The 15,461-nt window shown below is 41.3% G+C and overlaps 1 protein-coding gene across 1 annotated transcript in view; it reads right to left on the reverse strand.

Annotated features, from left to right (window-relative positions):
• LOC137670148 (transmembrane protein 132B-like) overlaps positions 1-15,461 on the reverse strand; it is a 242,679-nt gene that overhangs the window by 123,010 nt on the left and 104,208 nt on the right. Inside the window, exon 3 of the mRNA XM_068412813.1 lies at positions 11,820-11,960. Within this exon, the coding sequence (XP_068268914.1) occupies positions 11,820-11,960 (141 nt within the window). The remainder of the gene's footprint in view (positions 1-11,819; positions 11,961-15,461) is intronic.

Genomic DNA, 15,461 nt, shown 5'->3' on the forward strand with positions numbered 1-15,461 from the left:
CCAGCCTCATGCCCGAGTCACTATTTTTCCATTGTTACACCAGCACTAGGTTTATACAGAAGCAACAAGAAAACCCAATTAATGCATTTTCAGCAGCTCAGGGTAGGTTAATAAGGACAGCACTCAGCAAAACAGAGTCAACATTTGCCAAGGGCTATCACTCAGCTAAACCGTGTCTTGAACCAAGGGAAAAGCTGTTGTATCCCAGATAACAGTCCCAGCTGAGGAATCCCACAAATTACTAATTCCTTAATGGTATCAAAAAGGAAGCGAAAAATTGCCAAGAAACAAAGGCTTGGATTAACCTCACTCCATTTAATATTTGTCTAATTTAGATGTATCCATCTAAGCTAGCCCAGTAGCCTCCCTGTATGTTCTGTGCAGAGAAAAAGCACTTTTATTGCACAATTACTAGGGTGCTGGTTTAGGTACTTCCCTTGAAATGAATCATACCTGGAAGCACTGAACCTGAAAGCAGGCAGGTCAGACCCATGCATCTCCCACTGCAGGCACCCCAATGCCCCTTCCAGCGTAGACATGTGATACCTACTCAAAACAGCTGAGTATACACTGTGGCAAGTCCAATTTCATGTCAGTATGCTGCTACGGTATAGAATTAATATCTGCCACAAGAAAAGTGGTGAAATAGAGAGAAGACAAAAATACCCCATCTCGCATGCTACACCCTTTTTGGAAGGCTCTCGAAAGAAGTTATTTTCTCCTACAATGTCTTGGTCAGCAGGGAGTCACAAGGTGGTGTTCACTGAATAAAAAACAGTTTTCATTATTAAGGCATTTACAGTCAACATGTTCCATACTCATCATTACCATTTTTATTTTTAAAAAAAATTATTATCTACTTTATGGCAAGGCCTGGGAGTGACAGATGATCCATCAGCTTATCTGCTGATTTTTAATGACAGCATTTTGCATTCATTATTCCCTACTTAAATCACTCTTTTTAAAGGAGGAATAACTTATTTCTTCCTCTTGGCACTAGAGAAATTAAATGGTACACTGTTAAGAAGAGTGCTTGTCTAACAAAAAGATACACCAGTCACAGATTTAGAAAACCAGCATGAATGAAAATTGCCTAAGAGGGAGAGCGAAAATAGGAACCTGTATCTCCAAATACCTCCACTATCCACTCACTGCTGAGGTCAATAACTTCTAGAGTTAAATCTCTGCACTGAAAACTCCTAAGAGAAAAGACCAAATAATTCTTGATTGTGCAATGCTGAGCACTCCCTTGGCTAAAGAGCTAAAATGTGTTAAGTATGTGGGTGATGCAAGGTAGCCACCTTCCTGGCTGCCAGTAACGGGGACTTTTCCCTGGAGGAGCCTGGCAGTCTCAGTCTCATCCCAGCAGCTGCAGGAGCACTGTGAAATATGGTGTCAAAAAGAGTGCAACACCGTTGGTCCTGCTATTGCACACCAGCCTAACACAACCTTAGTCAACAGCAGGGAGGGTTTGTGTTTGCCTGTCCTCAGCTCGGGGCTTCTCACAATCTAGGGCACAGGATAAGCACCAAAAAAATGCAGCACCCAGATGGCACATGCAGAAGAGCAACCCCCAACAACAAAGCTCTTCATGAGACTTGTAAGTGCCAAGCAGTGAGTCCAAGAACTTCTGAAGAATCAAATCTGTTCATAAATTATACCAATAAAAAAAAAAAGGAATTTTTGCAAGATCAAGCTATTGGCAGTTGCTTTTAATGAAGGCTTTTTTGCTAAAGGTTTAGCGATTTGCCTTAATGACTGCAATATTTCACAGCAAACCCCTTAACAAGTATCCTGGGAAAACCCACACAGACCAAAGTGTATAGAAAGAACAAACACAGCTAGCCTCCAAGTACCTGTGTGCAAGTTCCCAAAGACAGTATGTCCAAGCTGATAATAAAGCGGTGTCCTACACTGTCAGCCAGGTGACAAGGGGGACATAACTCATCCCCTAAACAGGTCTAGTGAGATGAGCTGGTAAACTGTCCTGATGCAAGCTGTTCCCTCCAACAGGGAAGCTACCATGGTCAGATGTGCTCCCCAGTATTTTGCCTCTTGCCACAGAGCTTTCCTAATTACCAGTGCTCCCTGGAAGGTCTGTTTTATCTCTGGCCTTTCTGTCCTGGCACCAGCTGCCCTCTGGAGGGGTATAACCTCTGCACAGTTATCCTTCGGACACCCCGGAGGACCAGGGATCTTGCAAAAGTTACCAAGTCTCATTTTACAGTTTCATCACGCTAATGAACGTGCAAGGGCTTTTAGCTTTACTCTGACTTAACGTTCTTCTCAAGGGAACAGTGAGGTTTAAAAGAAACAAACAAAAATCATATGCTGACACTGACAGAAGCATCAGCCAATTTTTACTTTTTCGTTTTACAAGAGTTTATAACTTTCTAAGTTATAAACACAGGTGAGGAATATCAATGGCAAGATGGGTGAAAAATTCTAACTAAAGCAAAAAATAATTTATGCAAAGTTAATGCTGGGATGTTTTATAATGTATTTGGCACAGAGGAGTCAAATAAATCGAAGTAACAAACTTAATATTTGCCTGTCTAGCAACAGCACCTCCTAACAATAAAATGAGTTTAAATTTTGGCTAAATGCCTAATAAATGAGTTGTTAGCTTTTGTACTTTAATGCACTGGCTGTTAAGTAAGCAAGTCAACACATCTCGAATGGAATTCAAATGTGTGCAGTAGGCTCCGCTACAAGTCAAACTCAAATTGGTAAAAGTAGGAATTTCACATTCATTCAATAATCTTTTCCAGTCCTATTATATCAAAGAACAATCCAATTATGGCACTTAAATCTCTGTGTACAGTTGCCAAAAATAAACTCTTTAGCAACACTTACAATATACTCAGAAAGGTTTCTGTGCTACAGAAGGTTTCAGTTTCTGATTTCCACAATATTTTCAGGTGTGACACACTAATGCCTCATTATCTATAACATGGCTTACCATCAAGACTTATATTTTCCACATATTGCTGTCTCTAATTGCTGACTCTGAGGACCTCCTTTATCATTATACTTGGCATCAAAAGAACCAAGGTAGGTACTTAAAACCAAGTACGTACTTAAGTGGCACCCTACATAAAGGTGCTCTTCTGAATCTAGACTTAAGTTTATGAAAAGAGTAGGTTTTTAATCTGATACTATATAAATAAGTACAATATTTACAGAAGAATCAGGTAATGCTTTTTTGGCATAATGGTTTTGATCGTGTCTTCTCCCTCCCTCTGTAATCTCCATGAGGCTCATTGAAACTTTCCCGTCAGTAAGGTGATGTTAGCTATCTAAAGGCGCTGCAAGGATACCTAAACATGTGCAGACTCTGCATTTATAAGATGAACTATGACTAAGAGTTGTGTTTCCTGGATATTCAGACCAGCGTACACCAAAGAAAAGGCTTCTTCAAAGCTAAGTTACCATGGGAGCAAAAAAATGGTGATTAAATTATAGAAACAAAACCCCAAAATCCAACACAAATCACCTGTGGTCCTTGAGTCAGTACATCTGTTATGAGCGTGATGAGTTCAGCAGCCATGCTTACTTGGGCTTTATCAGTCAGTCTTAAGTTATCAATTAAGCACAGCTGGAATGTGCATACATATCTCTGTAAAGCTTTAGAAATTTTCCAGAAATGTACACATTTTTGTCATGGACCTCCTGTGGTAACTCATGTGCAATCATCCACATGACCACTAAAACATACTGCATAGGAAATAACAGACAGCAAACCGGTAGAGACCCAGAAAAGCCCATTGACTCTTGAATATGTCATCACTCCCTTTGGCATCCAATATGGAAAAAGCACTCACGCACCAATGGATGGAGAACTATTTCAACAGTCGTTCACTCATCAGCATGCATTTGAAATTTGCTCCCAGCCTCCCTGCTATATTCTTGCAGTCCTAATTATGCAGACTACCCTACCCTGAAATTAAACTTTCCCAACTGTTACATCAATATTAAGATTCACATCTAGGAATGATATAACCAGAATGAAGCTAATTAGGTCAAATTAAAAAAACAAGATTAATTCAGACTGATGGGGCTCATCTTTCAAAAGAAATGTCACATAGGCTTTGGATCAGGTTCTGTGGACCACACTTGCAAAGAGTTTAGTTAAGCCACTTCTTCATATGTTCGTTGCTGCATCAAGGAAGAGACCACAGGATCAGGGAGTTCCACTGATTTAATTTTTTTGCTCTTTAACCCCACGTTTTATACAAAAGCAAAGTTAGGTATTAAGAAGTGGCTTCCATTTTCCTTATACCACCTAAACTGCCAATACAGAAAAAGGAGATCAAAATTGAAAGGGCTTAAATTATAAGCTAAAAATTTGCCCATCAAACCACTTCTAGAAGCAGAAAACAGACTTCTGGAAGAAAGTCTTCAGCCACAAACACATCTGAAAAACAACTGCCCGATCTATCAAGCTTTTTTGAGCCAAAGATCAAAACTGGGCACAAATGCGACCAGGTGGTCAAACTTGTATGTTCCTTTTCTTCTGATAAATCTGCTATTTGACATAATTTTCTTCCCATTACCACCAAAAAGGTAGAGGCTGGGATGCAAGAAGGGACTCGCTACTTCTCAGCAACAGGTTTTTCCAAGTGCCAAAGGTGTATTTGTTCAAAAAGATATCCTTGGGTCATAATAAAGGTACCATACCAGCACAGCAAGGGTGCAATAAGAGTCACTAAGTCATTACCTTCTTGGACTGGTGAACTGGGGCCAGGAAGCAATTACCTGGACTACTAGTCAGTCATCCCTCTGACCCATCTCTACTGGAATCTTTACCAGAGCAGCAGTAAACCTCCCTAAGAGGAAGAAACAGCCATCCAAAAGAGAGAACTCATGTGGTTTCCAGGCTATTAGGCTCCCAACAGGAGATGGACAGATAATGTCATTGTTCTTGGCCTTGAATGGGGGAAAAAAAAAAAAAAAAAAAAAAAAAGGGGAAAAAAAATCCCTCCAGAAACAATACTTTCGTATTTGATCCTAGAACCACAGCTTTCTATGATGTGTTGTCCCTCCTTGCACTGTTAATTTGTCTATTATTTTTTATGTCCTCTCTAAACTACTATGAGGTGTCAGTGCTTTTATCTTACTGAAACATTTCCAAGCAGGCTTGGGATCTTTTATACAAAAAGGCATACATATAAAGAATAAAGGTTAGTTAAAATTCTTATAACTCGGGTTTTCTTTCTGACTCTATTGAATCATTTATGTTTGAAAATGTGCGTGGATGCTTCTCACTGGAACACTCTTTACACAAAGCAGAACAGACTCCATCACTCATAATAGAGGTCACAGCCTTAAAACTGGTGCATTAAAGATTAAATCCTCTTCATCAATGGCTCAAGAAACAGTGCTGTCTTGGGGTCTGGCCAAAGGCCAGAGAATGAACTCCGGCAGGATCTATAGGCCACGCTCACTCTACATTCAAAGGACACTTCTTTGCCCATGACACCTCTGACCTAAGGAAAGCAGCAAGTGTATAAGAATAGGAGGGAAACACCTAAGCCAGTACACTGCACCACATAGTCTATGACTTCTTCCCACACCTTAAGCTTCTCTATTTTTTTAATTCAAAACCTTCCTTTTCAAAGTAGCTGAAGTACGGCTTCATGGGAGTATGGCTTTCATGGTGGAAAGAGGCCCTAAGGAAGTCCAACTACTTCACCTACATCAGACTAGTCTGGCAGGCAGTGACAGCCATCAGCTTTCCCTGCCCCATCTCCCCAGGTTTTTTTCCTCAGCTCTTCTCTATTCTTTCCTGTCTGCTTTACACATGTCCTTGTGTTTCTTTGCTCCCTCTGCTCCTCTTACTCATTCACTTCAGTACTATGTGAGCTTAATGGCATCTGGCCCACTGCCTTTGCATGGGCCTAAAATAAGACAGAGCAAGGCTGTCTGTCTGTACCAGTTACTGCTCTTTTGTGTAAAGCAACACATGCAATTGATCTTCTGTCAGCCAACTGCTGTTGCTGATGGCACTTTACACGCTCAGTGTCCTGGGGCCAAGCAAGTTCCTTTGGCAATAAACACATCAGTAAGTGTTTCACTGCATGTCCCAATGCCTTCCCCAGTGTGGTTAACAGCACACTGCTGTGTGCTACGGCAGGCTGCAGCCACCCATCTTTATAGGCTTATTTATCTTACAGAAGCAACCAAACTCCTCGTTCTAGCTTCAGCATGCTCTGTGCTGTACCAACCAAGAGCACAGACACTCCAGGTACAACCAAGCTGCATCCTCCAGAAGGGTAAGTCACTGCAGTAAATCAGCTCATCAACCAACCGGGACTGCAGCAGGCTCTGCTTTAGAGACAGTGGGAACCTCTGCACCACACTGCCTTTTCTTGATGGCATATGAGCTTGGAGGCAACACAGGACCCAAGCATGTCATTCGGGAGGCAGAGTGGTGGTGAATTCCGCAAAGAAACACCTCCAAAAAACTGAGAGTGAGCTCAAATCTGGCAGAGCTAGGGCTGAGCATAGCCAGGAAGCCTCATAGCACCCAGAGGGCTTCCAGGTGGAGTGTTTGCTGATTGCCCTCAGTAAAGTGGGGACTGGAATATGTAGTGGGGAAAATGGTATTTCCCACAATAAAGGGATAAGAGTCTCAAAGCTGTCTGTCAAAGTGAGGAGGGAGAGAAGAGAACCTCAGCTCTTATTTCCAAGACATACCCAAAGCTTTAAAAACAAAGCCAAATGATGTATCTTTGCTCCATTGATCATCAGCTCCAATAACACATATTTACTTTAAATAAATATATGCACATATCTTAACTGGCTGCCAACTTTACATCTTCCTTTTGAGTGATATTTCTGGTTCAAAGGGTATTCCCAAACATAGAAAAAGAAGTGAATTATTTAAAAATAGATCTATTTGAATACCTATAAATACATGAAATAACTGCTTTTCCTGTTTTAAAGATATATATATACACACACTACAATTTTATAAAGTAATTTAAATTATTTGACTTCTATGAACACCTCTTAAAATGGTAAAGAAATTGAGTGATCATTATAGAATCCTAATTTTTTATTCAAGTTTAAAGATACATGATGTCAAATGCCAGACAGCTGAGCTGGTCTACATCAATTAAAAAAATACAAATTTCCAGGCAACAGAATCACTACTTCTGAGGACACTTGAAAAAAATCCCTCCAAAGATCTCACCCTCCCTACTTCTGCATTCTGAGTGTTCCTCATGCAAGTTTAATTTATGCAGCGATGGATATCCTGAGAGATGGGAGCTGTATTATAGACATGGAGATAAAATAAGCCCTAAGTGAGAAGAAGCAGTTTGGTCTCAATAAACTATACCCAGCACTGCGGGTAAAATCAGTTTCATTACTTTTGCTAGTTAGCATAAATATTAACTTTGCCAGTTAGCATAAAGATAACCTTTTTGATTAAAGGACTAGTTTGTCAGAGAATCAGACTCTCCTCACCTGGGTAATAATCCAATACAATCTAACGGCAGCTTTCCCAAGTAAGGGAAATGATCTCTTCATATACTCTCTTTCAGAGCAGACTTGCAACTCTCTGGCCTAAGTTTCTGTGTTTGTGCCGTCTCGTCTCTCCTGAACCAAAGGCCAGGTCACATTAAGTTTTTGTTCTTCAGCCTTCCAGCAAGGAGACACTGAGCATGATGAAATATGTTGTATTGTGGGGCCTTCCAAATGCCACCATGGAAACCCAGCTCCTGCTCCCCAATGATTTGAAATAACCTAAGCCTATAAAATGCTAAATCACTCTGGGAAAGTTCCTGAAATCCCATTCCTCTGGATATCAGCACTGAGTTATGAGGTACATAGCTTGCCAAAGATGGACCATGCTCTTCAGGGCATCTTTTCAAGCCCTCTTGCCCTAGTCCTACTGCAGCCTAATTTGTAGCACGTTCTTGAGATGCTTCCAGAGAACTCTGAGATGCAAAGGACAGAATAATTGCAAGGCTCAATCCATCTTTTGGCAAATACAGTGGAAAAAGCCTGCATGGTCTTTATTAAAATAGTTCTCTGGAAACCATGACAGATTTGTGTCTGGTTGACTCACAAATTTTGGTCTTGTATTTCAAAAGCATTTTTTGCAATAATTCAACATATAGCCTTGCACCACAGGGTAAGATCCCAGTCATTCACAAACACAGCTATTCTTCATCCGAGGCTGAAAGCACTCAATTTTTATCTAAGCCCACCAGCCCTGACTTCCACTACTCCTCGCAAGATGCACTCTGCACTCAATGCAGAAATCCATAAAGACCCTTTCCTATGGAGTGGAAGTGCTGGGTCCCAGCTGCGGGCATAATGCAAGAGTATTTGTGCTCGAAGTAGAAACTGTGTCTTCTTGAAACAAAGCACGTTGCTGCTTCAACTAACAGAGTTGGTTGGGGCACAGAGTTCTGCCCCAAGGAGAGAATACGAGGGAGAATGAACACAGATGGCAACAATCAATCTCCTCGCTCAACGAGCTGCCAAAAAAATCCTTTGAGATGGCAGCAATAAGGGCAAAGCAAGGCTCCACACAGATCAGAATAGATGTGTGCATATATACTTGTGAGTCTGGATTTAAAATAAATCTCTTCTTTTTAGGCTCTTTGTTCAACTACATTATCAAAAAGAGGTTTTAAATACAAGCTTATGGGACTACTAAAGAGGTGAATTTATGAATGTATTCCTAACAAAACACACTCTGGAAAGCTTTAATCTATGAATTGTGACAACCTTGGACAAAATGGATTTTTAATAGAATATAATGTAAACTGCCTGAAACATTGTGATAAGGAATTTTTTTTAAGTAATGCACAGAAAAGGCATGATGCACTCTGCATGAAAGGAGGCAAGGTCTTAATTTAAAGCATTTTAATGAACACTCAATTTGCACAGGGAAATGTGAGAAATGGAGATGAAAAACTCATGATAGCGATAACACTGCAGAGCGGAGAAGGAGAAAGATTAGAAAAGTAAGCAAATTTGAAAAGGCTCCAGCCAATAACACTGGTTGAAAGGAATGCAGACTGGATTACGAACATGTCACAGTCCAAAGCCACTGTTCTCCTTGCAGGCAGTGTCTGTTGGTGGCTCTTATCAGAGTTGCACACTGGGAAAGAACGAGCACCTGAAGAGCAAAGCAGTGGAGAACAGACCTCCCTCTGAGCTAAGGGCAAGAGGACAGTCAGAGATTTCCGTGAATGCAGCTGCGATTTGCTGGAGTTTTTCACTTTCACCAAACCTCCCGGAGCTGTGCCAGCCCAGCCGGCTTGCGAGGCTGCCGGGGCCTTCCACCCCCTCGCAAAGCCCAAGGGAGTTTGCAAAACCAAAGCAAACTCGGCCATCTCTTCCTCAGAGAAAACTATCTGGGTTTGGAGGCTCAGTTCTGGCTTACCCACTTCTCTACCACCAGCAAAATGCCAGGCAAGTCAGCAGAACTGAAATCACTTCCAAGAGAGAAAAAGCTGTCTCCCCTGAGGTAGATATTCTGTTTACTAATAGCTTCTGCTCTGCAATGAGAGAGATTGATCCTGTACTCTCACTCATACATAAACTGCCTTTAATGAAGCTCCTTGAATTACTAAAAGGAGGAAGAGATGAATTAGGGCTAGTGACAGTTTTGCCATGTTGACCTTAACAGAAGTAAGTTCAGGTCTCTGCTCATTTAAATGAACCAGCAGAACCCCCACATAAACACTTAACATTTTTCAAAAGAAACAAGAGGGCCACCATTATGACCAAAAAGGCAAATTAAAGTAAAGATCAAAGTTAAATATTTACTCTAAGCACTACAATATTTGCAAATCTGGAAACGATCTTCCAGCAGTTTCTATTTGCATACTTTAATTAATCCAAAAATATTAAACTAATCTCACAAAGGAAAGGGTCAAAGTATTAATTAACTTGAGATTCATTGCTTTTGTGCAATTTAACAGTTCAACACAAAGCAAAAATCAGCTTTAATAAAAACTAAGTTACTGTGACAGGTATAATTTCATGGCTTAGTGAAACCACATACAAGGCAATAAGTTTCAGTGTTCATCCTATTTTTTGTCTAACTTTAAAAATAGTTGTTTCATTTCAATAGAGAGATTCCTCTGTAACACCAAATGATCTTAAGTTTTCCTTTAACCTCAGCATTTCACTTTCAAATTGATGGCTTTCCGCCTTGCTCTGAACGGAACAGAGGTCACAGCTGTTTTAGCAAAAAACCTGACTGCAACGTTCAGCAGAGAGCAGATACTGCACAGCCACCTGATCAGCCGCCTGAGCTAATACAGGTTGAGATTTCACTGCTGGAGCCATCATATGTCATCGCACAGCTCCAGAACAAGAGCGATGGTTCCCCTCTGAGCCAGCATCTCTGCTGGCTGAGCTCTCCCCCCGCAGCAAAGGGACTCACTGGCTTCTTTAACAGCTTTTGGAGGAACTGGGAAATCTTGCCAAAAGACAAAGGATTTGGCGACAAAGCATACAGCACCAAATCCAGCTGCCAGAGCTCTGCTTTACCAGTACCGCAGCCCAGGAAAGCCCAGCAAAATAATGATGGAAGGTGGCTTCAATTTCCTACATCACAACCTCAGAAGTGCAACTTTGACAAATGTGCTTAGGAACCAAGAGGGGACTTCCCCACCACCCCCCTCCTTTTTTTTAATGGGGAGGAAGTGCATGAAACAGCTCATGAACTGAAACGTTTGCCTGGCATTTGATGCCAGAAAGCTCTGTAGCACTTGACTTAACCAGAGACACTGAGCGGGGAATCACCTCCCTTCACTTCACATATTTACAATGCAAATGCCTGTGTCCCACTCAGCCGCCTCCACTCTGCATCTTTACTGGAGAGAAACAGGCACTTTTTGCTTGCTATTCCTCAGGCCTGTTTTACACATCCAAGGGGACTCTCACCTTAACAATGACTATTTATCCCTGTTGCTAAAAAAGCAAACCCATGGATAAATAGCTGTCACCCTCATCATCTGTATCGCTGGTACCCAGAGCTAGATGGGATTCATTTGTTCCCCTATTTGGGGGGTGGGGGCAGCTTCAGAAACTAAACAGAGTAGAAACTCTTTTTGCACTCCAAACCTCTGGCAACAATCACCAACAACCATTTTTCTCCCTTACAGGAGCTGTCAGAAAAAGACGGATGCAAAAGACTCCTCAAATAAAAATTTTGACATAAAGTTTTGCAATTTCCTAATTATGATACAATTTCAAGCTAAATTTATGCACAGTGTTCTTTAAGTGTAGGGTAACTGCATGGTAATGGAGAGAAATTGCTTGTATTGTAAAATACATAATTCTGACTAACAATGTAAATTTCTCATTACCTTTGATATAGCTTGTGGGAGCATTACCGTAACAAACGTACCCAGCATTCACGAGACAGTTCATAGACACTCATAGATGTTTTGCAGCAATAATGAATAACACTTAATAGCTATTACTTTCATAGCTTTTCAAATAAAGAAGACAGCATTGTCCTATATTGCTCTCAATTATTCTTCATATTTCTCTATTTTAATCCATTTCTTTCTGTTGGCTCTTTGGCAACAGGAATTCTCCTGCTGCCCTGAAGGTGCAGGAAAAGCAAATGTGAGCCAGGACTAGTTGGCTGCCTCCAGTTTAATTAGATCAGCTACTTCCGAAGCTCAGAAGTGAAACAAACGGAAAAAAGCTCTCATCACATCACCTATAGCTTTCCCAAGGAGGCTGAGAAGGAAAAAATACTGCTATTAAAAGAGCAATTGTATGTCTCTCACAGCATTTTAGCAAGGGTTAATGCACAAAAGCGCTTGGCGGCTTACCTGTCCTCTGCGTGGGGGTCGTTGTGCACGCATGTGATCGTGGCAGTGGTCCTGGCGCTGTCCGTCTCTTCTTGAACCCCCCACTGGTCTGCATCGCTGACTCTGATGTCCATGATCTTCACACCTGGGGCTGTCCTAATTCTGTTGGGGAACAACAGGGATTGCTTTAGTTACATATCTCCTACAAATAAATCCAGAGAGGTAAACAAGGAAGATGAAAGGAAATATTCCCTCTTCCATTAGTAATAGACTGATACATTCCAACTGTAAGTCTTTAAAAACATAAAACAGGTCCAATCATTTTAAAAATATGAAGTATGAGTTTCATTATGTGCAAAGCCAGTTAATTTTCAGCTTGAACAATGTGGAGAGAATAAGAATGTTTTCTGCTTCAGTGGCACCAGTTTGATACAAATGAAACAGATGTGACTAAGCATAAGTTGATTTAATTTGTTGTGTCTGCCCTGCAGTTTAAGATAGAGAATCAGAGCACTGTGATATAAAATACATCCTCCTGCTTGCAAACCTTTGCGAGCAAGGTACCCTTTAGTATTAGGGCAATCTGCATGGAAAAAAATGTGTTTCACTGCTCAAAGACCATAATGCAGGAAGGAGAGAGAAGGAATAGGTTATCCTAGATCCAGGACTGAGGGATGAAAATAGTTATGCCATGGTACTGGGATCTATCAAAGTGGGCATGTCAAACTCTTGCTGCTGAAAATATGATGCTGATATGGCAAACCTTGATTTCCTAAGCATGGCTAGAGTCTGGAAGCAGTTCGGTAGTTGGTAAATGTCACCATTTTTTGGCTTAAAAAAAATTTGCTACAAAAAAGTCCATGCTCCAGCGGGGCTCAGCATTAGGAACAGATTGCCAAGGAATAGGAAACAAACTGCTTTTAATAGCAAGGACTTCATTTGTGCAGCTTGACTCCTGAAACAAGCCTGGGATTTTGACATATTTGCAGGAGTGCTGCAAATATGCCTGGAGAACAATTAGGCAGAAAGCAACTGCTGTAGCGCCACATTCGCCACTACTGTGACTTAATTAATTAAAAGCAAAGCCAAGAGAGAGCTCTTAGTTGTATGGTGGAATGAAACAGCACTGCTGAGACTTGAAGCGTTACTTAACAGTGAATTGTGATGGATTTGCCCCGCTGCCTCGTGGCCAGTTGGTGCTCGCATTACGCTAATAAGAATTGCCTTTAAGTTCTAGCTGAGTTCATGGATTTGGATCAAAGTAACTTCAAGACTCAATGGGTGGTCTTTTTCTCTGAGAAGGAATTAATTCATTCTGCTTTTATGATATCCTTATTTTTGCCTGTAAGGCTTTACTGACTTGACGGGCCAAATTCATGCCTGGCATAACCAATCTGATGAATGTTTCCTATAAGGAGAGAATTTTACTTGATATTTTTCTAATTGTCTCCTTCATGATTCTCCACAGACATTCATATCTCCAAACAACATGCCCCAAAGCTTATGTGCCCCTTTCCTGTCATCTCCTCTTCTTTTTACAGAGGAACATTCATTTATTCTGTAGTAATTACACTGGACCAAATCATTCCTGCAAGACACCTACATGGCTTCATTTCAGACTGACTTGTAATTTACATGAGATAGAGAATTAGGCCTTCAGCAATGGATTCAATAAATTTTTTCATTAGACTTAGTCAACCACTCTTGAAAAAAAAATCATTAGGACCTGACCAAAAAAAAAACCCAAACCACCACCCCACAAGACTGCTTCTAAAATTTTTTCTCTCCCAGCCAAAATTATATTTTTAACAAATTTGCCTCCCCACTGCCCACCCCCCCCAATTTCCCATGTTTTTTCTTGACAATGTCTGGAAAGCTCTAACCCAACTTTCCACCCAAGTCAAAGCCCTGGTTAATTAAAGGTTAATTGAAGGGCAGGAGATGCTGGGAGGGACAGGGGGGGCAGGACAGCTGGATTTCACCCATGATTTCAGGATTCATCAGCCTTTTTCCATCTGTCAGAAGCTTGTTATGTCCTCCTACACAGCTTTTGCACTACAGATATCTTCACTCTGCAGCATTTACTTTCTTCTACTCTGATCCGAATCTAGCAGGTTGGTTTACCCCAACAAGGATGAAAAGCAACATGGCACAATTCCCTGCCACTCCTTTAACCATGCAGGACCCCTGTGCAGCTCCCTTCTTCATGGAAGCTGAAGCTGCTGCTCCTCTTCACCTTCATCAGTGGTCCCCACACAGCTTAGGGGTAAGGATGCAAGAGCCTCCAATATCCACATCTATCTACATGCCGGCTGTTCCAACCTCTCCAGACACGCTGCACCCTAAAACACTGGCATCCCTCTTGGGCCAGCCCCTCAGCCATATCTGCCTCCCTCAGCCAGGCAGCTTTGCTCTTTCTTGTCTTGTGTCTGAATAGAGACATCTGGACAGCAGACGAGACTCTCCCGGTGCCCTCCTGTTGGCTCACCACTTGGCTTCACCTTCAGGGCACTGTCCCTTAACAGGAGGCCTTCTGTTTTTTGGCAATGCTGTCTTGTTGACGGTGCCGACAGCTTTCACTTGCTGCATATCTACTGTCTTGCTGGGTTAGCATCAAGGGAACATCGTATACTCTGCTCCCCAGCTACATTTTCCAAAAACGTCTCAGAATGCTGCATTTTAGGAGAATTTCCAGTCTAATCCCCTGCAGTGCATCTGCTCTGGTGGGCTGAGACAAGATGTCATTTTGCATTTTTGGATATCAGTAGAGCCAGGAAGGTTGAAAGAAGGAAGAAACTGAATTCAGCTTCTCACTTAGGAAAAGTCAAGAAATTCAAATTAAACCAGCCTACATATGGGAGGTTTGAGCCTACTATGCTTCAGATAAGTGATTCATATCTTTAAATCTGCCTCCAAACTCCACAGGCACAAAAATTATTCTAAGTGTTGGGGACTGAGGCTTTGCAACAGAATAAGGAATTCCTACCAGAGCTGACATTAGCTGGAGAAAGGATGGTGAATGGCTAGTGTGTGAGCCCAGGCGCTGGGTTTATTGCCCTGCTCTGTGCCAGGCTTCAATTATAAGCTTGGGTGGATCATTTAGTTTTCTTATACTTCCCTTCCCCACATATAAACTACTGGGAAGTGCTGCTCTTCCAACTCAAAGGGAGCTGTAAGCATAAGCAGAATTGCTTGAGAAAAATCTGATGTCCTTTAAACTTACCAGCTGACAAAAAATTCTGCCATCTCTGGGCTTGAAAACATGGAAATTATCTACTCAAGTATTTCCCAGAAGCAAGACCCAAGAAGTAACTGTTACTACTAAGATGGCTTTATTCCTTTTTCATAAAGATAATTGTGAAATAGAAAAAAAAAAAAAAAAAAAAAAAAAAAAGGAAAAGGGGAACAAAACATGACAGCCAACTGGAAATTTGGCAAAACTGACATTTCATTTCCGTGCAATACTTACTTTCTGAAAAGCAGAATTTTCAGACAGAAAACTGTCCTGTTAAAAAGCACTTGCCCACTTTTAAAACATTACAACTTATGTGGCATTTTGATAACGCAATTCACAGAGATGCCTGCAACAGAGCCCCTAGGTGACAGCTTATATCCACAGCCTGTATCACAAATGAAGTGATCACTATTTATTCATGCTACTCT

Source organism: Nyctibius grandis, chromosome 14 (genome assembly GCF_013368605.1).
Source record: "Nyctibius grandis isolate bNycGra1 chromosome 14, bNycGra1.pri, whole genome shotgun sequence".
Taxonomy (NCBI): Eukaryota; Metazoa; Chordata; class Aves; order Nyctibiiformes; family Nyctibiidae; genus Nyctibius; species Nyctibius grandis.